Below are 24659 nucleotides of genomic sequence, written 5' to 3'. Positions count from 1 at the left end.
GCTGATTAACATACGCGCACACACACTTTAAAAGGCAAAACAACTGCAACTAGAATCAGCTTCAGCTGTTTTGAACAAACATGGCTCTTATGAGAAAGGACCTTTGTGGAAACAAAAGAACAGACACTCAATATGGCCTTTTATAAGACAAAAACATACGGATGAAAATGTCCCATCTCATCTCAGAGGTGCTGAGATCATTTTATTCAATCAGTGCTAAACTGGATATTTACAGTGTATTTCTTGGTTCAATTTAATTGTATAGCACTATTCACAATGCATATTGTTTCAAAGCAGCTAGTGAGCGAAAGTGGTGAGGAAAAACTCCCCAAGATGTTTATGTAGTAGTGAATGCAAAAGAAATCTCGGGAGGAACAAAGACTCAGCAGGGGAAGCCCTCTTGCTTGGGTTGGCGTATATTTAAACAAAGTATATTTTAATAAACAGTCAAAACTGCAACGTGGAGACAACAGATCTGTTCCCAAACCTAGTGAGCTAACGTTTGACACTGCAAAACACAGCAAGGCAGCATTCAAACTGAGGCAGAACCTAATAAATGACTGATGTGAAATGCTCAACACCTCACTCTATTGGGATCAATAGGGAGTCAACTCTCCCATATTTGTATGATATTAGCATGTTGCTAAGATTACCCATTTAAGCTAATTTCCTATTATGACAAGCTGCTCAAAAACGTATTTACAGAAACCAGGAGTGGTAGTATATTAAAATAAAAGCAATAGAAGTAATAATAAAAATAATAATAGGCTAATAATTCCATAATACCAGATGTAATCACCAATGTTTTCAGAGTTTCCATTTTTTATTACCACTTAATTAAATGACTTTTCTAGTCATTTATGATAGTTTTTTACTCTCAGCAATTTCGACCCAAACACTTGATGTAACTATAAAAATGTACATTCATTCATTATATAAATTTCCATGATTATAATTTGTAAAAAATTTACATGACTTTTCCAGGTCTATAAATCACAATTCTTTCATATATCCAGGTTCTCCAAAACCATGGGGGCCCTCTTAAATAATAATAATGTTGTTGAGAGAACCAATTAAAAAAGCTTATTAAAGCTTGTTTTGTCTTATTTCAAATCATTTGAACTAATCTTGAGGGCCCCTGGAAATGTGCTGAGGCCCTCTAGTGGGACACGGCCCCCTGGTTGAGAACCACTGACCTATATACTTTTCAGTATGTAATACAATTTAAGTATTAACATTATCAACATTTCTCTCAACTCTTGTCCAGCATTTTGAAAGGATTTTACAGCTTACCTCTTCTTAAGGCATTCTAGGGTTGCCTTATCTGACTGTGATGCTCAGCGTTTGGCCAAATGTTAAATGTATCTTAGAATGATGCATAGAGTTGCTGCCACAGATGTTGCCTTTAAATGTTAGGTAGTTCAAGCTCACTAGATTTTGGAACAGCGCTAATGTGCGACTTTAAGGGTGAGATTAACATATTTCAATGTGACTTGCATTTATATAGTTATAAATGAGACATTAACACTAAAATGCTGTTTATTTCAATTTGGTTCAGTTAAATCTAGCTTGAGATGCCACAAAAAATTGTTTAGCCTCATTCTCCTTCTCATGGGAGAAAACGAATATCTGCTACACGCATATCTCATCGACTTCTTTTAACGGATCACACAACTGTACACGTCACCCATTCCCACAGACTCACCCGTTCTGAGTGACGAGGCACTGCCGCAGGCCGAGCTTGCGGAAGATGTCCACCACAATTTCCATGGGTGTGTGCACAGTGACCGTGAAGGGGCTAAGATCCAAGATGCTGTGCAGTTTGACAGCAGGAGGAGTGTTGGGTGACGCGGGCAGATCACATTCACTGAACAGGACGGCAGACACGCTGACCACACCTTCCTGATATCGACGTGCATTTTCTGAGATGATTGAGTGAAAGTTATGCAGGAAAAAAACAATAAACAGGAAAATTAGCTATAAACGCAACACTAATCCATCGGTTACAACAACTGCAAATTAGCAAAACGTCTGTTGCAGCCCACGGACCATCATACTGCACACGAGAACTGGCTGAAATCACTGCTTCCAATCTAATTGGCTGGCTGCTCTAAAATGTCTTGGAATAAGGGTATAAAGGTTTTTAATCAGTCAGACAGGAAACAAAGTTGAGCTTACAAGGCGCCAGGCTGACAAAATCTTTGTGCTATCAACTATTTGACAGAGATTCAAGTTTGGGACACTTAGTAGCAAGAAAATGAGATATTCTCAGGCACAAATTGATCTCCCCAAATTTCTGAAAAATATACAAAAACTGCTTTCAGACTGTGGTTGGTTGCGTCAGTCGGCTGGTTTGCAAGACTCCTACAGTCAAACTGATGTCATATATTTGTTTAATCTACCGTTCAAATGTTTGGGGTCGATTTTGTTATATTTTTGAAAAGAAGTTTCTCTTTATGCTCAGCAAGGCTGCATTTATTTGATTAAAAGGTACAGTAAAAACAGCAATACTGTTAAATATCATTACAATTTAAATTGACTGTTTTCAATTTCAATTTATTTAAAAGGGATAGTTCACCCAAAAATCTAAATTCTGTAATTAATTACTCACCCTCATGTCGTTCCAAACCCGTAAGTCTTTTGTTCATCTTCAGAAAATAAATGAAGATCTTTTTGATGAAATCTGAGAGCTTTCTGTCCCTCCATTGACAGTTACGCAACCACCACTTTGACGCTTTAAAAAGAGATTATAAAACTAATCCATGTAAATTGAGCGGTTTAGTCCACATTTTCTGTAGAGACACGATCGCTTTATATGATGAACAGATTAAATTTAGGCTTTTATTAACATTTGAACATTGATCAGTGAACATAAACAGAAGCCTAACCTTGATATGCAAGAACAAACCTCATTGGTTCTTGCTGAAGCTCAAACGTACTAAGAATGATCCTCACTGGCACGTTTGTGCTGTGTAACAAGAATGAACCTCATTGGTTCTTGCTGAAGCTCAAACATGCTGCGTAACACATGAGAATGAACCTCATTGGTTCTTGCAGAAGCTCAAACGTGCTGCGTAACACGAGAATGAAGTTCATTGGTTCTCGAACGTCAAACGAACTTGTTTGAGCTTCCGTTTACCACAACTGATATGAGAGTTGATGAATTTTTATATGTGAATAAAAGCCTCAATTCAATCTGTTCATCATATAAAGCGATCGTGTCTATTCAGAAAATGTGGACTAAACCGCTCAATTTACATGGATTAGTTTTACAATCTCTTTATGAACTGTTTGAAGCGTGGTAGTTGTGTAGCAGTCAATGGAGGGACAGAAAGATCTCAAATTTCATCAAAAAAGATCTTCATTTGTGTTATGAAGATGAACGAAAGTCTTACGGGTTTGGAACGACATGAGCGTGAGTATTTAATGACAGAATTTTCATTTTTGGGAGAACTATCCCTTTAAAACAATTTGCTCCTGTGATGTCAAAGCTGCATTTTCAGCATCATTACTCCAGTCTTTAGTGTCACATGATCCTTCAGAAATCATTCTAATATGCTGATTTGGTGCTCAAGAAAATTTCTTATAATGATCAATGATGAAAACAGTTTTTGTAACAATGTAAAAAATCTTTACTGTCACTTTTGACTAATTTCATGCATCCTTGTTGAATAAAAATATTACTGATTGCAAACTTTTGAGCGGGACTATGCACAGTATGTACATGTATATATAAATAAATAGTGTAAATATGTGGAGCACCAATAAAAACAAATACTCACCTAAAGATATGACCAGATCCCTCCTCAACACAAAGCCCACCAATCTCTGAGACGGTTGTGAGATCACCACAGGAAAGCCACTGTAGGTGGTGTCTATGATGAGTCTCTCCACCTCCTCTACAGTCATTCCGCTCTGCGTCAGCACAGACAGCGCTGGGTCGCTCCGCCGTGGTCGCATCACATCCGTGGCAAGAGTCTTGTGGCGGAATTCCTCTTTGGCTTCCAGGAAGGGGTAACCATTGAGACGGATGTGGGCCTCATAGATGCCCTCACGACCAAGAGCGTCTGCGACCCATTTGCTGGTCATGGCAGCAGCCATGAGAGGCACAATGTACTCTAAACCTCCAGTCAGCTCAAACATAATGACCACCAGAGAGACTGTCATACGGGTCACACCACCTAGAGTAGGAAAAATCCTTTTTAATACAGATATAAACCACTAACCACAAATATGAACAACAGTAATATTGAAGAATGCCTTGGCAAACACCAATAATTAGGGTGTATAAAGGAAATAGTTCATTAAAAGTCAATGACTAAGCAAGGTCAAGCCATGCTCCTGAAAGCCAACATGAAATGCTTCTGCATGGAAGACTGCACAAGGCAATTAGGTTGTTACTGCAAAGTGAAAAATAAATCATCTGGAAAATGAATCTTCAGTCATTTTTTTCACAGAGATGGAGCTAAATCACCCCTCACCCAGACAGGCTGCTGCGCCCACCATGGCGTACAGACCCGGCGTGATGCAGTCCGCCCCAGGAGAGCACCAGCCTCTGAAAACATTCCAGTCATTGTGGTAGATGGCCAGCTGCTCCATGCCCACACCAAGAAGCCTGCCTGCTATAGCCCCCACCGCCATACTGGGGATGAACAGACCGGATGGCACCTAGAGAGGAACAAAGAGCAAGACAAAATAAATAGATAAAGATGGCAGAACTTACATGTTATGAAAGCAGTGATTTGACAACTTCTTAAGAAGGTTTGAAGGTTTTACTGTGACTAGGGTTGAATCGATACCAAAGTTTTGGCTTTATGACACCAGTACTTCGGAATCGATACCCTAGGTAACAAATCGCCTCAGGTGATTAATTAATATAGGCAATGTAACCAAGGAAAATTAAAGAATGTGCAATTGTTGAGTCCAAATTTATTTGGATGACATTTGAAATGAAATAAAATAAAAATAAAAATCTCACTAAAATGTTGACATTTCTGACATAATAATTACTATTATTCTGTGAAAAAAATGCCTTCCAAAGTAACTTGTAGTCATGTGACAAGAAAAACAAAAAGAAAAAACAGAAAACTTTATGGTTTTCTATTTTATGTAAATTTCTGATTTGAAGTGTTTGGCTGTTATTATATTGTATTGACAATTTGGCCCTTTTTGGGCCGATTTTGCGGTTGAGGAATGAAACTGCAATTAACTCATGGAGGACATTTTTGTCTTTTTCAGGGTTTTTTTCTTTTTATATATATATATACACATTTTACCTGTGTTAATGCCAACTGCATGCATTTTGGCACAAGTGTGCATTTATATTGGAATTTTACTATTTCTCATTTACTTTAATAAATCTATTTTACACTAGGTAGGTACACAAAATAGTTAGACTTAGAACCTTAAGGACAAAAATGTCCAGATTGAAACTGCAATTTTTTAATCCCAGGAAAATTAAACTAAAATGATACAGTCTTTGTCTGTATTCCTGTTATCTGCTTCAGCGTATTTTAGAGCCAATTGGATAAATTATGCAGCTATAATTGTGTGGGTGTGATGGTATGATTGTCAGAGTGTGCAATGGACGCACTAAAAAAATTGTGTGTGCATTTGGGATCTAATGGAAAAAGTTTTGTACTGCACCCAAACAACATCTTAATGAAAGCTTTTTTAGATATCAACCTCAAGTTTGAAAAAAGTGTATATATATATATATATATATATATATATATATACACACACAAAAAAAAAAACCGTCCATATACTCGTTAAGCAGTTTACTCTCAGAACTGAACTGAGACTAGAGTTTGTTTAGCAGTCAAAACACATCTAAGTCTGTTACCTTCATGCCAAATGTAGCCACAGTGATCAACATCTTAAAGACCAGTGCAAGAGCAAGCAGCAACATAGCCGTATAGAGCTTTGGCCCCGCCGGGCGATTCGCCAGACCGTTAGTGACAGTAACATTAGCACTTCCTGTTCTGCTTCCACTGTAGTCGCAGATTCTCGACGAGTCCAGCAGACTACAGTCGTTGAACAGCTCGGAGATCAGTTGGCTGCCACTCATCCGACTGTACTCATTCGGGAACGCTAGCAAAGCTGTGATCAGGGTGACCAACAGAACCTCGAGGACAGGGTAGTGCCCAAGGCAGGTGTTCTTTCGGAGACGGCACCAGGCGATGTTAGCACGAATGAAGAAAGCCCCCCAAAGGCCACCAAAGATGCCCAGAAATATGAAAGGTATGAGTTCTAGAAAATGCCAGGGAGTGTGGAACTCCACATAGAAAAGGACCAGACGGCTGTTGCCGAAGGGGTTAATGGAGCGAAGGGTGAACGCAGCAACCAGAGCAGCGAAGAACGAACGCCACAGAGTCTTCAGCGGGAAGTAGTAGCTGACCTGAAAAAGACAATGTGAGAGACATTTGTCACTGGCAGGTGTTAGAACAACATTCAGCAGATGTTTTCAACATAGATAATAATACATTCTATGTTTGTATTTTATTTTTATTTTCTTGAAGTCTACCAGGGGTGGGTTCTAGATTTGTATAGTTGCTTTTTGATTTGTATTTTTGTGTTTCTTGACTTTAAAAAAGAAAACTCAATAAACAGTTGTTAACAAAAAAAACAGATAATAATAGACCAGTTGGGAGCAGACACCACAGCTATGTCATTTGTAGCTGCGGACACATTGTGGTGGCAGAAAACAGTGGTAACAAGTGGAGGAAAACGTGCAAAAACGTTGTCTTGTGCATCTGGATGTCAGAATCAGAATGCAAGTAAAGATGGCTTTCTTTTTTCTTTTATACTGTCGTCGAAGCCGGACGCAGACATTTATGGTTGCAAGCCATTAAACGGACAGACTCGACTGATGAAACCTGCGATGATCAATCTACTATTAAAGCATTCATTTGATGTAAATAATAGGTCTACATAATATTCACATATGCAGTTCATTGGGGACATTAGCCGTACAGTTACAGCATAAAATAATATTCAAACCAATATCATTTAAACCTATAACACTTTTATCTCACAATTCTGACTTTTTTCTTGCATGTTTAAATCCCAAATCAGGATTTGGGATTATAAAACAGATATAAACACGGATTTGTGACAAAAAAAAAATCTCAGAATTTTGAGACTCGAAATTACCCCTTTTTTTTAACCTATTATTATTTTATATAAACCTGTCATTTCCTGCCACCAGGTGGGCCCAAATGGTCTATAAAAATGTTTCTTGAGCGTCAAATCATCATATTAGAATAATTTCTGAAAGATCATGTGATGCTGAAGACTGGAACAATGGCTGCTAAAAATTCAGCTCTGCCATTTAAGGAATTATATTTCAAAATGCATTGACAGAAAACATTTATTTTAAATTATAATAATATTTCACAACATTACTGTGTTTGCTGCATTTTGAACAAATAAATGCAGCCTTGGTGATCATAAGAGACTTCTTTCAAAAACATTTAAAAATCTTGTGTACGTGTGAACCTGCTCTTTTTAGGATGTTTATCAGATATTTGTGTCAATAGCGTGACTTTGTTTTTTTCTCTTTCTTTCAAGAATGCATTAAAAATGTAATACATCCGGAGAGTCAAATGACAAGAATACATTTGAGATATGTCTATGTTTTAAATGACCTGAAATTCAACCTTTTTCTTCTCACAAAAATTGATTTTAACCATATAAATAACAGTGAAACAGTTTTATTTTATAGTATTATTAATTTCTGAAAAGGTAAATAAAATGATACCGCAATGATATATACGGAAACTGAATCACAGAGAAATCCCCTTTAAACACTCATTATCATTATCATTATCATTATCATAATCATAAAATGACCCCCTCAAAATAATCACTGATCAGCCTGTCTGGGTTTGTTTTGAGTTTATTTGGCTGACTGTATAATATAACCCTTCCAAAAGGGAAAAAACGCATCGGAAACAGTACTATAAAAATAAATTAATCTCTTTGTTTATAGCAGGACTGCAGAAATATAAAGTGCTCACCTCCTCAAGACTGAAAAGCACCCCTCCAATAGGAGCACCGAACGCTACGGACACTCCCACTGCAGATGCTGCAGACAACACCTGATACACACACACACACACGTAATGAATATTTACTTCATTTACAATCCATTCCATTTCTATTCCCTGACTAAAATGCACAATAAAGAGCATATTCAACCTCCTAAATATATGAACAATGAATTATACAATTCAATTATATAATCCTGATCACGTGATTCAGGAGGACAGCCTAGAAAAAAGCCTCGTCTGTTCACGATTTCTATTACCTATTTGGCACTGGCAACTTCCAGCACATCAGTTAAAAGAGACCAAGCCAAGAGGTTTATATCAATGTATTACATTACAAGTTTTGGTCCAAGACACAAAATACTTTTCTGTCAGTCTATCCCACACTCCCCTCTCCCTTATCACTTCATCACTCCATTCCTCCTCTCCTCATCTCCCTCCCCAGTTCCTCTCACCTCTCGTCTCTTGGCCTCATTTCGGCGGTATTTGGTGAAGAAATGGCATAGGATGTTTGCGCAGCAGCAGGCTACGTGAACCAGCGGACCCTCCTTCCCCAGACTGAGGCCGGAAGAGACGGCCAGCACCAGCGTGATGGTCTTTATGATCAAAGTCCACTTTCCCAGGTACCCACGGATTATGAAGCCACTCAGGATGGTTTTAATCTGCAAGAATTAGGGATAGGTTATAAAGGATTCAAAATTATTCCCAAAAACTGGCCATTTTCCAGACCAAGAGTTGAGGAGCAAGTATAATTCACTTAAGCAGTTTTTCTTGGCATATGAACATGTCTTAATGGGTCGTTTTAAAAACAGCCAATAAAACGGTCCTTAAATCTCCTCTGACAACTCCTCCACATGAATTTAAATCAGTATTACAACTGCAATCATCTAACATGGGGTTTTGTCAGACAGACAGTGTGACTTATGTCAGAAAGCCCTGCATTGTTCTCTCTGCCAAGGTTAGAGTGCAGAAGCAATTGTGGTTGAACATCTGAAAACATTTTGAACATCTGAAAACAGTGCAGAAAACTGTAGAAAAATAGCTTGTCTCTGTTCACGCTCTCACTTTACTCAGACAGTTTGAAATATAAAACTGACAAAAGGAGGTGTTTTTTTTGTCTAATTTAAAGTAAAGCTTGAAGTGTGTAATTTCTGCACCACTAGAATTACAAAAGTAACAAAATCTTTACGAAATTGTGATTGTACGGCTGAAGGAAAATTGTATTATAGGTGGAAAAAGCTTGAATTTGTGAAAAGATACATGGCTCATCAATATGTGAGCATCTGAGGAGCTTCTCACCTCTGGTATTCCTGAACCGCAAGCGTAAGGGGCGAAGGCTCTCACCAGAGTCACTGCCAGGAAGGCGAAGAGAAGAGCCCAGCACACATACATGAAATAACTCACCACATACGCACTGGCCCCCTGCAGGACACACACAGGACACAGTTGTAATCAAGGGGACTTATACACTGTCACCCCCTACAGGACAGTTAGAGGCCACACTTATTCTTACATGCTATTTACTCACATCCTGAAGTTGATAATCATCAAATGAATAATGATGGATTTAGGAGAATATGACCTCCTAATTGAGGCTTGAAACTCCCTCCCTAATAATATGTATTATCTTTATTCTAGATTTACATGAAATGTTGGTTTAAAGGTCTTTAAAAGAATTCCTCCAATTCTCAATAGACTGGATACTGAAAAATTGGAAATTCCTTTAAAATAAAAATAAAATAAAAAACCAACTGCAATTCAGTATTTTTGAATAAATTTACAAAAAAAAGTTTAAATAAATAAATAACTGCATCCGAGATGAAAATGCTTTACTGTAATTTATTTAACTTTCTACATTGTTGCTTTGTCTTCATACCACAAGGGGGTGATATACATTACCGTTTAGAAATCTGGGGTTAATACGATTTTTATTTTATTTGTAAAGGTACTAATACTTTTATTCAGCAAAGATGCATTAAAGTGACAGTAACGATATTTATAAAATAAAAAATAAAAATCTATTTAAAAACAAATGCTGCTCATTTGAATTTTCAGTTCATAAAAATAAATAAAAATAAATCCTTACAAATTATTAAGCAGCACAACTGTTTTCACCGTTGTTGATGAGAAAAAAAAAAAGAACTTGAGCAGCAAATCAGCATATTGGAATGATTTCTGAAGGATCATGTGACACTGAAAACTGGAGTACTGATGCTGAAAATTCAGCTTTGCCATAACAGGAAAAAATACATTTTAAAATATATTAAATAGAAAATTTCACATTATTAATAAATTTAGCCTTGGTTAGAACAAGAGACTTCACAAAAACACTAAGGGTGTATTCACACCAGGAAATTCCGATAGTTCACTTGCTTTGGTCCGGACCAAATACAACGGTGATTTTTTTTTGTTTGGTACGGTTCGCTTTCACACTGCTCTTTTTGCAAGTGAACCAAAATTTGTAAACAAAACCACACGTGTCGTCCATTCACTGGGCAGGAATTCTCAAGCAGGGAAAAGCAGGAAGTGCAAAAACAGGCTCAGCATGGAGATATTTCGTAATGCAATATTTGTTCTTTTACTGATTTGGTGTTATGGGCAATTCCGCGCAAAACTGTCACATCCATAACGCCAACTAAATACCATGGCATTGTGTTGGCGTTATGGATGTGACAGTTTTGCGTGGAATTGCCCTTATTCTCTACAAACGCAATATGAAGAAACTAATGAGCATCATATGATACAATGTCATCTATACGATGTTGTAATTAGGATTTTGAGAAGACGACGATGTGCATCAAGACGGTTCCGGCGGAGAGAACATGATTTTAAACCATTTAAGCGCGATAAGACAAAAGAGAACGCTCTGTCTGCGAATGTCCTGATGCACACACGACGCGCAGAAAGACGCGCAACAGTATCGTGTGCACAGACAGTGCGCCGGAATCGAATTCTCATTCGCGCTTGAACGAACAATAACACACACCATTATGCCAAAATGTCCGTTTTGTTAAGTATCCTCATAAGAGCAGTCAAATAAAGTCTTAAAGGCGCAGTGCTTTCTGCAATTGGGTCGGTAAACGAACCGCACCAGAGTTTGTTTGGAACCGTACTGAGACCACCTCTTCAGCTGGGTCTCGGTTGTTTGGTCCGCACCCGAGTGCGATTGCTGTATTCACACCTGCCCAAAAGATCCACACCAAGGGGGGAAACAAACTTGAGTTCGATTCAATCGAACCAAACAAGGCAGGTGTGAATACACCCTAAAAGTATTAAAACTCTCACCAACCCCAGCCCCATAGACGAATAGTCAAGCAAGACAAGACCTCTAATCCACAGAAGTGCGGCACCAGGAACTCACTCCATTTAGGCTTTGCAGAACACTGTCATACATTTGGAAATCTTTGAGCTAAACAGGCCTGTGAAGCTTGGATTCTGCTAAACTGAGAAGACTTATTATAATCAGGCAAAATCTCACATCTGTTTTTCTTCTGTCAACTAGATGTAAATAACAATGTGATATTCTACTAAAACAAGAACATTTGTGATTTTTCGTGTCAGTGAAAACACGAATGATACATTTGATTTAAAGCAGTAAACCACAACATGATGATGAAATGATTACCAGGGCTTGAAATTAACTTTTTTACTTGTCAGCACGGGTTCTTCCAAATTCAAAAAGTTAGAAGCACCAGCAAAAATAGATATTTGTATTTGAAAAACAGGTCATAAATACTGAGGAAGATATTCATTTTTCACAAAGCATGCAACATTTAATACAGTGCCTATGAGTTTAAAACTTTCTGCTCTGATTTAAGACCTTGTAAGGCCTCATTTTGTGTAAGGGAGTATTTAGACTTTTTAAGACCTGCAGAAACCCTGATATTATTAACAGATTTCTTTTATTTAAAAGCAGCACCATGAGCTGCAACATGGGTGTAAATTTAGTGAAGGCGAGCTCTTCTTTAGCGATGGTGTAGACGGTGTTAAATTTCCCGTTCAGCTCTGCCAACTGAGTGGAACGGCCGGTGGAATCCTGACGATTAAAAGCTTCAACAACTGAACCCGATCCGGAATTCTTAGCCACACACTTGTCCCGGCATTTCTTGTGCTTGGCACTCTCCTGGTGTTTAATCAAGCTCTCATGCTTATCTTTAACTTTATGTGGCTTGCAAAAGAAAGCTCTGTGTTCTTTTCATCTTCTCTCTTCACCTCTTTACATTTTGTGCACTAGTTAGCTACCTGTCACATGACAACAGAGTGCAGTGAAAGGGGTGATTGATGGCTAATATTAACCAATCTAAAATCTGCATTTAAGTTAAGAGGAAGTTTAATAGGTTGTGTAACGTTGGATAGAACGGTGGACCGGTCACTCTATCAGCTCACAGCAGGCACATACTCTGTGCAGTAATTAGCGAACGTTTTGTAGAGAAATGAAAACAGGTCGCACCACAACAGTTATTTGCACTCAAAAAACTAAAAATATATTTTGAGGTTAAATTTCGGGAGCATATGCAACCAAAATGGTTGCAATTTCGAGCCTTGGATTACATATGCAGTATGGTGCACTGATAACATGGATCTCTGTCACGCAACGCTTCCGCGCGGGTTGAATATGGAACCCACCTCATTGACTCCAACCATGAGCTCTGCCCAGCTTTTCCACTGAGGACACCTGTCTCTTTCCTTGAAAGTGGTCTCATTGGATGTCCAGCAACAGTCCTCATGATTAAACCAGAACCCGTTTAGGCACACACCCTCTTTAAGATCTGTCATCCAATGGGCGGCAATGTCTATACCTCCAGCCAAGGCCCCTGGTGAAGGAAGAGATGGGACACAAAAAACATTCAAGTCACACATCATACGAATGCATTTTCACACAATAAAGGATTATCGCTACTTTTTACATTTTCTAAAGAGAATACGAGTGGTTTCTGCCCATGAAAAGCTATCATGATGCTAGGGTATTGTGGGAGGTTGCCAAAGTATTGCTTTAGGGTTGCAAATGGTGTTTTAAGCATTTTTAGCTAGGTGTTTGCTTACAGGCCCAAGGCAAACAACCCCATCCCCAAGTCCCTATGACATTCTGGTCCTTTCTTCAATGCAAAATTATGGGATATGTCAATTGATTTGTTGCCTTTTTGTTAATAAAATCATAGGTATGAAAGCGAAACAAAAAATAATAGCACACCTCTTATCAACTTTTGTTAAGTATAATCCTTAGGGCTATGGAATTTTAAAATCAAGCTTTGGTAAACAATAATTACTGAAGTCATAATTGTGACATACCAAGTCATAAACTAGAAATGTGTCATAATTTTTATTTTATCTCATAATTTAACTTTTTTGTTATAGTTATGATTTTCGACAAAAGATAGTTTTCTTATGATGGTGAAATGGGTTTCTATACTATAAAAGCCAACTTCCGACACATGAGAGAAAAAAATGATAATTATGAAAGTCATAAAAGGTCAAAATTATGAGATACCAAGTCAACAAAATTGTGTCATAATGATGACTTTATCTTATTATTTTGACACATTTTTATTCTATATTTTTATTATGTATATTTTCTAATATGCCAGAAATGGGCTTCTATACCTTTTAATTCAACACAGTACAGTACTGAAAGTATGCAGGTCTACTTTGAAAGTATGCAGGTAAAAATCTTCATTGCACTTGGTGCATTCAAGCTCAGGAAACAAACAGAAAGATATTAAACAATCAAGACAGCAACAAAGGCAAAAAAAAAAAAAAAAACATTATCAGTAGCGGCTCCTGACCGTAAATTTAGGTAGGACCGATTGTGGATCTTAGTGCTAGTTTATGATAAACAATTTGTAAGCTTTATATTGTAATTGCTGAACACAGGTAGAACACTTTTGGCAGTGGTTGCGTTATTCAGCCTGAGGGTGGCGCCCTAATATTGATTGACAGACTTTAAGTACACCCGAAATAGAATGCTATCTAAGAATTGCCTTAAAGGAATAGTTCACCCAAAAATGAAAATTAGTCCATGATTTACTCATTCTCAAGTCATCCTAGGTGTATATGAGTCTTCTTACAGACAAATACAATCAGAGTTTTATTAAAAAATGTCCTGGCTCTTCCAAGCTTTAAATCATGGGCTAATTTTCATTTTTGGGTGAACTATCCCTTTTTATGTAGTATTTATTGATTTTATTAATATTGTTTTCAAATATTACAAGTTCCAGTGAAGAAAAGTAAGTCATGTCTATTCTCAGACATGAAACTAACAACAGAACTATAAAAAGGCTATTCACATGCACATGTTTTATTCTTTTATCAATTTGATACACTACTCCATTTAAATATAGGGTGACCAGATATTTCATGATATTAGAATTTTTATTTCATGAGATGAATATATATATATATATATATATATATATATATATAGTTAGGCCTAGTTTATTTTTGTTACATCAAAAAAGCACAAAGCAGCAAATTACAAACAATAGGACAAATACGTAAGTTACAAATTAAATAAACTATGTTTTTCAGGTACAGTATGTTTATTTAACATGTATACATTTATTTAACATGTTTTGTTGCTTGATTAACATTAAAATTACACAGACAGGTATTTTAGGCTGCTGTCACTTTAAGACTCTGAATGCTTGGATCTAATATAATCTGTTTTCACAGAGCTGTATTTACGTGACGTGCTCCACGTGATGGGCATTTTGACAACTGTGTCTGCATTTGACCATACAGGCACAAAGAGAACTGAATCCGGGATTGCGCGCTGTCTGAGAATGCGCTTCTGGTGTGTGTCATTCAGCACGACACCACACTGAGTCCTTTTTTTCACAACTTACTGCACATAAATAACTTGATAAACTCTTTTTGAAGATCCCAGTTAAATGTACACATTCACTTCATTGATGTCTTCACATTTGACGTTCTCTCCGGTGCTCTCTAACATCCCGCCTTAACTAACTGCAAGTTAATCGATAACTAATTGTGATTGGATGGTAATTTTGTTCTCCAAAATATACTATGATGAGATTGGCTACCTTTGCGTAGGCTATTTTCGCGTGACAGATGACTGCTATACTCCCTTTTATGATCACCTAGCAAAAACAATTTAGGAAACAAGAAATGCAGGACAACCATGATTTTTTCATAAGTCGGGACACTAAAAATAGAGCTGAAAAACGGGTCTGGTCACCCTACATAAAGACAGACATGCCAACTAGTTACTGACCTGATGCAGACTAATATACACATAGCTGAAGCGGATTGATATTGTCTTGATCTGGAGTGATCAATTAGAGCAGGGGTTCCCAAACTTTTCCATTCCAGGACCCACCTAGACAAGAATAATCTATCTCAAATAATTTTAAAGCATGAATGTGGGGCGGGGTGGGAGGCGTTAGTTCTCTTTTTTCCTTGTCATAGTATGAATGACATATAAGTTTAATTGCAATACAAACTTATGGTACATTATCAACATTTTTGAGAATTAAAATAGCAGCCTAATGGCTGTTGAAATAATGTGAAGAATACCGAGTAGTTTTTGTCTGCTGTCTCAACTGATTTACCCAGACATGGCAGAACAAATTTAAAGAAATGAAAAAGATTAAGTAAGCTTAATCTTAACCAAAGGTTTGAAATGACAAAAAAAAAAAAAAATAGACTAATAATTTAATTTGACTGTAAGCCCTAGAATTTCAATACTAATATTTATGCTGCAAGTTTTGTTAAACTCATCGCGTTGTTCAGCGCAGAAAACGCTTTCGTGCTCGTGTGTGTACATGTGAAATACTTTTTACATATACATTTCCCTTATGCGTTGGTAGGTAGCAAAATTCATACGAGGGAACGCAAACAACGCACTCTTACGACGACCATATCTCTGAAAGACAACAGCGCTGTGTTGAACAGACGACAGAGGTTAATGCGTTTCCCAAAAGCATCGTATGCCTAAGTAGATCGTAGAACCATTGCCACCAATGGTCTCTGCAATCAACTTAGCTCACGATGCTTTTGGGAAACGCAACCCAGACCTGAATCAGCCTTTTGTGACATTTGAATTCTCCAGTGTAATGCGATCTCATGCAGAATGCAGAGCAGTGATTGGAGTAAACGAGTTTCTTCTTGTTAATAAGGCGCAGATAAACACGCGTGCGCTTCATGAAACACAATGCGGACATATTTATCTAATTAAAATCGCACTAAGCAATATAGCGATTTCTATTTAATGTTGGTACATCGTGCGACCTGTTTGTATGTGTGTGTCAATCATGAAACGTAAATTTTGCTGCAGCCAATAGTGACTGCGCGACCCTCCTCTTCCCAATCTGCGACCCACAAATGGGTCGCGACCCCACAGTTTGAAAACCCCTGAATTAGAACGTGGAAATAAACAGGAAGTGGGCAAGACGTGGGCTGACCTGACATGAGTCCAATGAGGAGCATTAGAAGCCAGCCAGAAAAGGCATCACTGATGCTGATGAGCAAGGCTAGTGTAGACTGCTTACTCTTATTGGTGATCTGAAAGAAACACAAGGTGTTAGAGCAGGAACTGTGGGTGGAGTTTCAAAAGCAGATGGAAACCCCGCTCACCTCTCTATGCCGATCTCTGTCTTTAGACTTCTCCCTAACCCAGTCGATGGTGTTGAAGTCCTCATAGGTGCCAATGCCAGGAATGGTGTCATCCAGTATATCTAACAGCTTAGGACTGTTGTTTAGTCTCCAATCTGCTTTACAGTGGCCTACGGGAACAAAACACAACAAAAATACTCATGGGAAGCCAGCAGGCACTCTGTATTTTGCATGCAGGATTGCACGCATATGCTGTTTTTCTATTGTGAAAGCAGAATGCAAATAAAATGCCAATTAATGATGGACAATTCCCATTGTGGCCTGAGAGGAATTAGAGATAACCAGTTCACCATTACATTGTCAATCGGAGCTGTTAGCGTGTGTGATATCGCTGGCAGGGCAAAGCCTAACACACTTTGAATGACCCAGACAGACTTAACAAAAAGAAAAGGGCTGATGTTGACCTCAAATGCTGACCACAAAATAACAGTGGATGAAGTCAAGTCAAAATACAAGCCAGTTTGGACAGGATACAAGTCACTGTTACATATGTTTACACAGTACATAAAGCACTTTTATTTTACTTTTAGCGTGTTTACTTAGAAACAATGACTAACCTCCAGAGCACAAAATTCTTTCATGCTTCTTTAGTAAATTATCTTTATTCCAAGAACTAGGAGACATGCAATGGAACGCTACTTTTAGCGTCAATATTGTGAAAACACTTTTATACAGATTAGACAGGAGATATACAGCAGATAACTGGACAAGGCTGTAGAATCATTAGCACCAATGGTCTCTATGATCAACTTAGCGCACTACGCTTTTGAGAAACAGCCCAGGTCCCAGGTATGCAAATAAGTCAAATGACAATGAACTAAACAAATGTTTCAGATCAAACTAGTTAAGCTGGTTTAACAGATGTATAGCGAGAGACACCAGGCCTTCAGACTGGTTTTAAACCAATGTGTGATACATTTGAAGAGTTCAGATGCAAAAGCCTCTAAGTGCCATCTGAAATTTTCTTCTAGAATGATCATTTTTATCAAGCTTGTATATTTAAGTCACTTAAATGGCAATGAAGATTACCTATTAATTGTCATTTAAGTGAAATTACTGAGCTTAAATATACGAGCTTGATAAAAATGATCATTCTAGAAGAAAATTTCAGATGGCACTTAGAGGCTTTTGCATCTGAACTCTTCATGTAAAGATTCAGGTTCAACTTAAAACAAGGCCTCTGACAGCACAAGAGCATTTTTCATATTTTCAGCATCTGACACATAGGACAGTATTGCTGCTGGCTATAAGGTCGTATTTCATGCTTAATAACAGGACCGGTTTGTGCAGTCAGAATCTTTATCTGAGCAAAATAAAAAATAAATAAAAGGAATAGCTCATTGCAATAGGTCACTGCAAACCTGTATGATGTGTTGCTCCAGAGAAACACCAGTGAAAATATTTCAAAGAATGTCTAAGCTGCTCTTTTCCATACAATACAAGGGAATGGAGACTTTGGCTCCAAAAAATACAAAGCTATCATTTTTTGTCATATATTTTTGTTTTGCATATATATTTCAAACCTTTCTTTTCAATCAAAGAATATAGCCTATTTGTTAACACAAAAATATTAAGCAGAGTTTTTAAAATTGATAATAATAAGAAATGTTTCTTGAGCATCAAATCAGCATATTATAATGCTTTCTAAAGGATCATGTGGCACTGAAGAGTAATGATGCTGAAAATTCAGCTTTGCCTTTAAAAGAATAAATTACATTTTAAATTATATTGAAATAGACGGGGTTTTTTTTTCCAAATCTTAGCAACCCCAAACTTTTGAACGATTGTAAATATCAGCACAAATAATGACAGTGCAGATTAAGCTCTTATTAAATGACTACTGACTACAGATGTTTTTGTTGCTCCTCAAAAAGAAGAAAAAAGAAAAAGATCAACAGTGGAACTCGGTGTGAACAAAAGTTTGAATGCGATTTTTCTCAATTAAACAGGGAGTTTTAGCACTCAAACTTACGTGTTTTTTAATCTAATCTAAAGTTAAAGGAGAAGTGTTGATTCCGTAATTTGAGTCTTGGTGGAAAAGAGGTGGGGGTTTAAGAGGAACCAGCAGCTCTGTAAAATGAATCGGTGTGTGTTCTCATTTAACTGATGATCCAAAAGAACAAAACAAAAATGTATAGAAAGAGTAAAGACTGAAATAACAAAATTAAAGAGAATACCATGAACCCTTTACCATGAACAACAGCAGCTCAAACTAAATAAACACTCAATCTACTTCCTTTTAGTTTCCTCATTCGCTTAATTCTCTGTTGACTCCCTCGATCCAAATCGTTCAAGCAATGAAATTATGCGAATGGTGCTGATGTCTTTAACAATCCCACTGAATATGAATATGACAGCAGCATCAGTCTTCAACAACTGGTAAAATGCATACGATGGCAGTAACTACATTTCCTTCCTGTCACAGTGAGTCTTGACTGCCAAATCATACAAGCAGTAGGCCTAAACCTCAGACAGAATCGAGCTGACCTGGTTTGATTCTGTGTCCATGAGCTAAACTCTCTAAAATACTTTTATCTTCAATATCATTGATCTCTGCAATTCTCCTTCATTTTATCTTCTCTTTATCTCCCAGTGCACCACTGAAAACTAAGCTGAAACACACACAGTGCATAATGTTGGCTTAGGCTCACACAAGTCTCCTTCATTAGTGTTTTGCCATTGTTTAATGATTAAAAAAAAATCATTGAAGCCTTCACGCCAAACTTAAATTAGTCTGAACAACCACACAAAACATTCATACCAAAGAAAATTACACTAACAAACGTACATTACATTACTTTACGTACCACAAACATATGGGGAAAAAAATAAAAAATAAATTATTTTTGATAATTGTAATGTAATTGTAATTGTAATGATAAAAGTTGTGATTATGATTTAAAATACGACTTATTTTTCAGCAAAAGTTCCAGCCAAAAAAAAAAAAAAATCATGTTTGCTGCGCTTGCTTGTAGTTCTGCCAAAACTTTAATTTTATGTCTATTAAATAATATTATTACTACTACTAATACAATTAAAATGACTAAATAAAAGCAAAATAAGAAATACGATTACTGTAATATTTCACTGTAAAAAAAAAAAATATATATATATTTTTTTTGTTTTTTATATAATTTGATTTTACATTACAGCTGTATTAAATTAGAATCCTAATATTTATGTCTGTTTTAATTTCTTCATTTTCAATTTTTTTAAAATAAAAATAAAAAAAACAATAATTTTATTTTACATTACAGCTGTAAGATTAGAATACTAATAATATTTATGGCTATTTTAATTTCTTCATTTTCAAATTTTAAACTTTAAACAAAATAATTCAATTTAATAATATAAATAAATAAATAAAAAATATTAAAATTAAATAATACATTTAACAGTTCATAACTACAGAGTAGAAAAATATAATAATGTGACTAAATAGAAACTAATTTACAATATACATTTTTCAGTGTTTCAGTTGGGTGTTTATAAAAGGTATATCCCTTTTAAATTTTAGGGGTCATATTTGGGGTCAGTGGCGTCTATAAGATCGAAAACCCCTGCTTTCGACCCAGGAGCCGTTTGCAACAGCTTGTGACTAAGTTACAACTTAGCCTAGTTTTGACGTAAATGGGCACTAAGATACAACTTACACACTACTAAATATTTTTGCGTTGCACCATTAAAATTAGTTGAAGCGTAACTCTACGTATTGACTAAATATTTGCGGAAGCCTCCGATCAGGAGTAACGGTTACTAAAATAACTGCACTGCATCAATAAGCTCTTCTTTTACCTGACAGACTTCAATTCTTTAGACATATATGATAATGCTGACATTTACACTTGCTTACATTTTAAAAGAGAGAATATTATGTGAGTAGATTACTTTGTTAGCGGCTCATCAACACGAGCCCGTCCTACAGCGCGCCGCTGAGTGCATCTGACCCATCGCTCTGTGTTGTGCATGTCAAATAAAATCATAATCATATATATAGTAAATATAATCATAATCATAATAAATATATATATAGTCATAATCAATAAATGTTATTTCTTATGTTTGTTTGTATCATCACTTGTTTATCCTTATTCATTTTGTTTCAAATACAGTTTCTGAATGTTATTTACATATCAAAACACTTATGTTATTCATGATTAAGTGTCTTATTTAATGGAAACGTATTTTTACTGTTCTTTAAGTGAGGCAAAAGAAGTTAGAATGAAGGATAGACTGAAATTCCCAGCATTTAAACAACTTCTGCTCACGTATTCGAAGGCTGCTATTGGATCATCAAGGGTAAACGTCATATTATACGACTACGCGTTACTTTACGTAGAGTTTACGACCTACTAGCTACGTTCTGCCTTATGGGCAAATGGTGCAATGGAATAAAGTACAGAGTTAGTTACAAAACTAGCTAGTAGTTACTTGTGGACTCTACGTTCCAATTTAAGAAAGAACTTACGAACAGCTGGTGCTACCCTACCCTGAAGTTTAGTCTTTGCATCAAAAACTAAATAATATTGAATTAAATTGTTTTCTAGCAAACAATATAAAACAGTTCAATATAGCAGTAAGAGTATAAGACAGGAAGTTACAGTGAAATGGGGAAGAGAGAATAGATTGTGAAATGCACACACATTGAAAGAGGAAGTTCCTGGTCTGAAAAAGAGTCTGTTTGTGACATCACGCACAGCATCATCTGTATCTGTGCAGACAGAGAACAGAGTGATCTGGTCCCACCACAATGACGTGACTAAAAGATTAAACCATGATCATGGCCATACTGACCATTGAGGTTTTTATATTAGCCTACCGTTACGCTTTACAGAGGCCGAGTCTCAATTCTAGCACAACACTTCAGTTTTTAACAGTCAAAAAGTGAGATGTAGGATTCAAAGTAGCAAATGTAATATAACTATGTTATGATAGAAATGTTAATATCCAATGATGCATTTTCAGTAGATTATAAGCATAAGATTAACAATGAATATGTACAAATCGTGAATGAATTTAATCAACTTGGTTACACTTTACTGATAGCCTTTCGGTACATTCACTTTTCACCCTCAGACCTAAACTAGAATACGGTAAAACGTGTGGCTTTGACAAATGTATTTACAGGATGTGGTCAGGACAGACATTTAGCCAGTAGGCCTATATGTTTAATACAAATAAATCAAATGCATCACTTCACAATAAATTCTAGTTCTTTAAAGGTGCTCTAAGCGATGTTGGGTCACTTCTTGTTGGGTCACTTCTTGTTGACGTTCAAAGTATTGTCAAACAAAACAGAGGCTAGCTCGACCCTCCCCCCTCCTCATCCCGTCCCCTCCCCCTCCCTTCCGTGCTTCCTGAAACAGAAACGGAAACTTTTCCGATGTAAATTCGGGACTTCGCGCGATCCTTTTTCCCCTCTTCTTTGCTATTTGTTCATCGGAACGTCGTCTCTTTGGTCGTGTGTCGGAAATATATCAAAATCCAAGAGAATATAATTCTAGCGTTAGTCGCTGTCGATGTCTAGGACATCTCTCCTCTAGCTAACTTCCCTCTTCATGCTTCTCTCTCCTCCACTCCCCACACCGCCCTTCCTGTGCATGCACACTAACCCCCCAACCGCCAGTCCAAAATCATTCTTGTCGGTTATTGGCTGGAACACTGTTTGTTATGTTTCATGGTGCAGGTTGGGCCTGTTTGTTTTTCTTGCCATTTTCTGGGCTGTCTACAGAGACCGTGTTTTTTTACAGTGTGATCAGGCAGCTAGCGGACAGTGAGGAGATGTTTGCTGTATGTGACAAAAAATGTTTCAGCCTAAAAAACGCGTGACATCGTTTAGAGCACCTTTCATTTTTTTTCTTTATTCCTTTAAATTTTTCACAAGACCCCCTTAAATGTCTGCATCCTTAGTATACTGATATGGCCACCGCTGGTCTGTCCTCAAACTTTAAAAGGATACTTCAGCTAATAATTAAAATTCTATTATCATCCTGTTATTATTTACCAGTGAAAAGTGTTATTAGAAAAATATATTCATTAAAATATTCCAAAAAAGAAAAGAAAAAGGCGAACGTGGTTTTTAAGCTAATGTTATCCAATCTTTGCCCTCAAGATTGCTTAATATGCACATATGTAGACCAAAGGAATCAATTCCCAATCCCTATGCATATGCCCACAACATATGTCGTGCCTGAGTACGCGACCCTACCTGTGCTGTAATCTCGGTCCAGAGGCGGGACATCCTCATTGAAGTCCATTGTAACATCTGAAATGTCCACCAGCTCATCATCACTGCTTAAATTGTGATAATCATCATTGCAAAACCCTTCGTTGTCCATCATCCCCCTGTCAGAGCAGAGAGAACATAAGGTCATAGAAGAGTGAGTGCACAAAAAAAGTCATTCTTATTGAATTTATCATCCTCAGAAGCCTGTTGCGAAATTATGACACTGTCTGCAGAGCAGATATGACAAATCAGGAATAAACCAGAAACAGTTCAACCACTGAATGTCATTGATAATGTGCTTAACGTTGATATACTAAAAGGTATTGACTAATACAAGGTGTTCAGAAATCATTCAGTGCACTAAAAAGCACTAAAAAGAATTATATGAGTTATTTGTTCAGGAAACGGCGGGTTACACTGGTCGCACTGTACAGCTATGGCCAAAAGATTTGACTGTGAGAAAAATATTGTGTTTTGAAAAGTTTGCAGCTTCAGTATTTGTAGATAATTTTTTTCACTTTTCTATGGTATACTGTAAAACAATGATAGGTTTAGAGTCTTTTAACGGTAATATATGTATATTTATTTATATATACACACACACACACACACACACACACACACACACGGAAGGTCGGTCTCGGGACCTTTTCTTCTCCGGGCAATCGAATTTCCAGATGTTCTAAACAATCTGAAGAGGGCTTCATCAAGGAAAATAACTTTGCACCAGTCTTCTGCTACCCAATCCTTGTACTTGCTGCAGAATTTCATTTATGTTTATCTTGTATAGAAGTGGCTTCTTTGCTGCCCTTCTTGACACACCAGGCCGTTGTCCAAAATTCTTGGCCTCGCTGTGCATGCAGATTCACTCACACCCGCCATCTGCCAATATTGAGCGAGCTCTGCAATGGTGGTGACACGATTCCATCGCCAACTCCTCAAGAGGAGATGGTCCTGGCGCATGCTGGACACTCTAAGACGTCCTCAAGCATTCTTCAGTGCAGTTGAACCTCTCTCCCAGAAGATTTGATGATCCGGTAAATTGTACTTTGAGATGCATGTGAGGCTATTTTGATGCGACTCGATGATGGCTGCACATCTTTGGAGGTAATCACTGCTAACACATGTCTGCTCTTATAGGCTAATTCAGTTCAGAATGATAGTGTGATTTTTTTCACACTTTCTCATATGCTGACAAAAAACAGTGAATTTACACAATAATCTAGATAATCACAATAATCTGCACAATAATCTGCACAATAATCTAGAAACAATGTGAATCAACACCACAACTGAAGCAGCAAACTTTGTATGCAACAAATGTATGTCGCTGCCAAAACTTTTGGCCAAGGCTGCATGTTTCTGATTCTCTTAAAGGGATAGTTCACCCAAAAATGAAAATTGTGTCATGATTTACTCACCCTCAAGTTGTTCCAAGTGTGCTGAACACAAAAGAAGATATTTTGAAGAATGTCGCGAACTAGATGGTGGGCCTCATTGACTTCACATCAACTGTTTGATTACCATTTTGTTCAAAATATATATTTTTTGTGTTCAACAGAAGAAAGAAATTCATACAGGTTTAGAACAACTTGAGGGTGTGTAAGTTAAATGATAACAGAATTTTCATTTTTGAGTGAACTAAAACTTTAAAAAGAACCGGCTGATAACAGTCATTCATTAGTGAATCGCTCTGTAAAGTTACTGTAGTAGAGCCAATAGCGGAGTTAGTATAAAATAAGTAACGTTAG

The 24659-nt window shown here is 37.0% G+C and overlaps 1 protein-coding gene across 4 annotated transcripts in view; it reads right to left on the bottom strand.

Annotated features, from left to right (window-relative positions):
* Window positions 1-24659, bottom strand: part of clcn5b (chloride channel, voltage-sensitive 5b) — a 28972-nt gene that overhangs the window by 3362 nt on the left and 951 nt on the right. For 3 of the 4 annotated variants that reach the window (XM_084405308.1, XM_084405310.1, XM_084405307.1), the window contains 11 exons: window positions 22891-23027; window positions 16644-16792; window positions 16472-16571; window positions 12678-12865; window positions 9351-9473; window positions 8507-8713; window positions 8022-8102; window positions 5846-6400; window positions 4482-4668; window positions 3783-4181; window positions 1706-1922 (listed from right to left, as the gene is read on the bottom strand). In XM_084405308.1, coding sequence (XP_084261434.1) covers window positions 1706-1922; window positions 3783-4181; window positions 4482-4668; window positions 5846-6400; window positions 8022-8102; window positions 8507-8713; window positions 9351-9473; window positions 12678-12865; window positions 16472-16571; window positions 16644-16792; window positions 22891-23023 — 2339 coding nt within the window. In that variant the 5' untranslated portion in view covers window positions 23024-23027. Of the gene's footprint in view, window positions 1-1705; window positions 1923-3782; window positions 4182-4481; window positions 4669-5845; window positions 6401-8021; window positions 8103-8506; window positions 8714-9350; window positions 9474-12677; window positions 12866-16471; window positions 16572-16643; window positions 16793-22890; window positions 23028-24329; window positions 24416-24659 lie in introns of those variants that run through there. The other variant, XM_084405309.1, reaches the window with a different exon arrangement.

Source organism: Rutilus rutilus, assembly GCF_951802725.1.
Source record: "Rutilus rutilus genome assembly, chromosome: 3".
Lineage (NCBI taxonomy): Eukaryota > Metazoa > Chordata > Actinopteri > Cypriniformes > Leuciscidae > Rutilus > Rutilus rutilus.
This window is presented reverse-complemented; position numbering and strand designations above follow the sequence as displayed.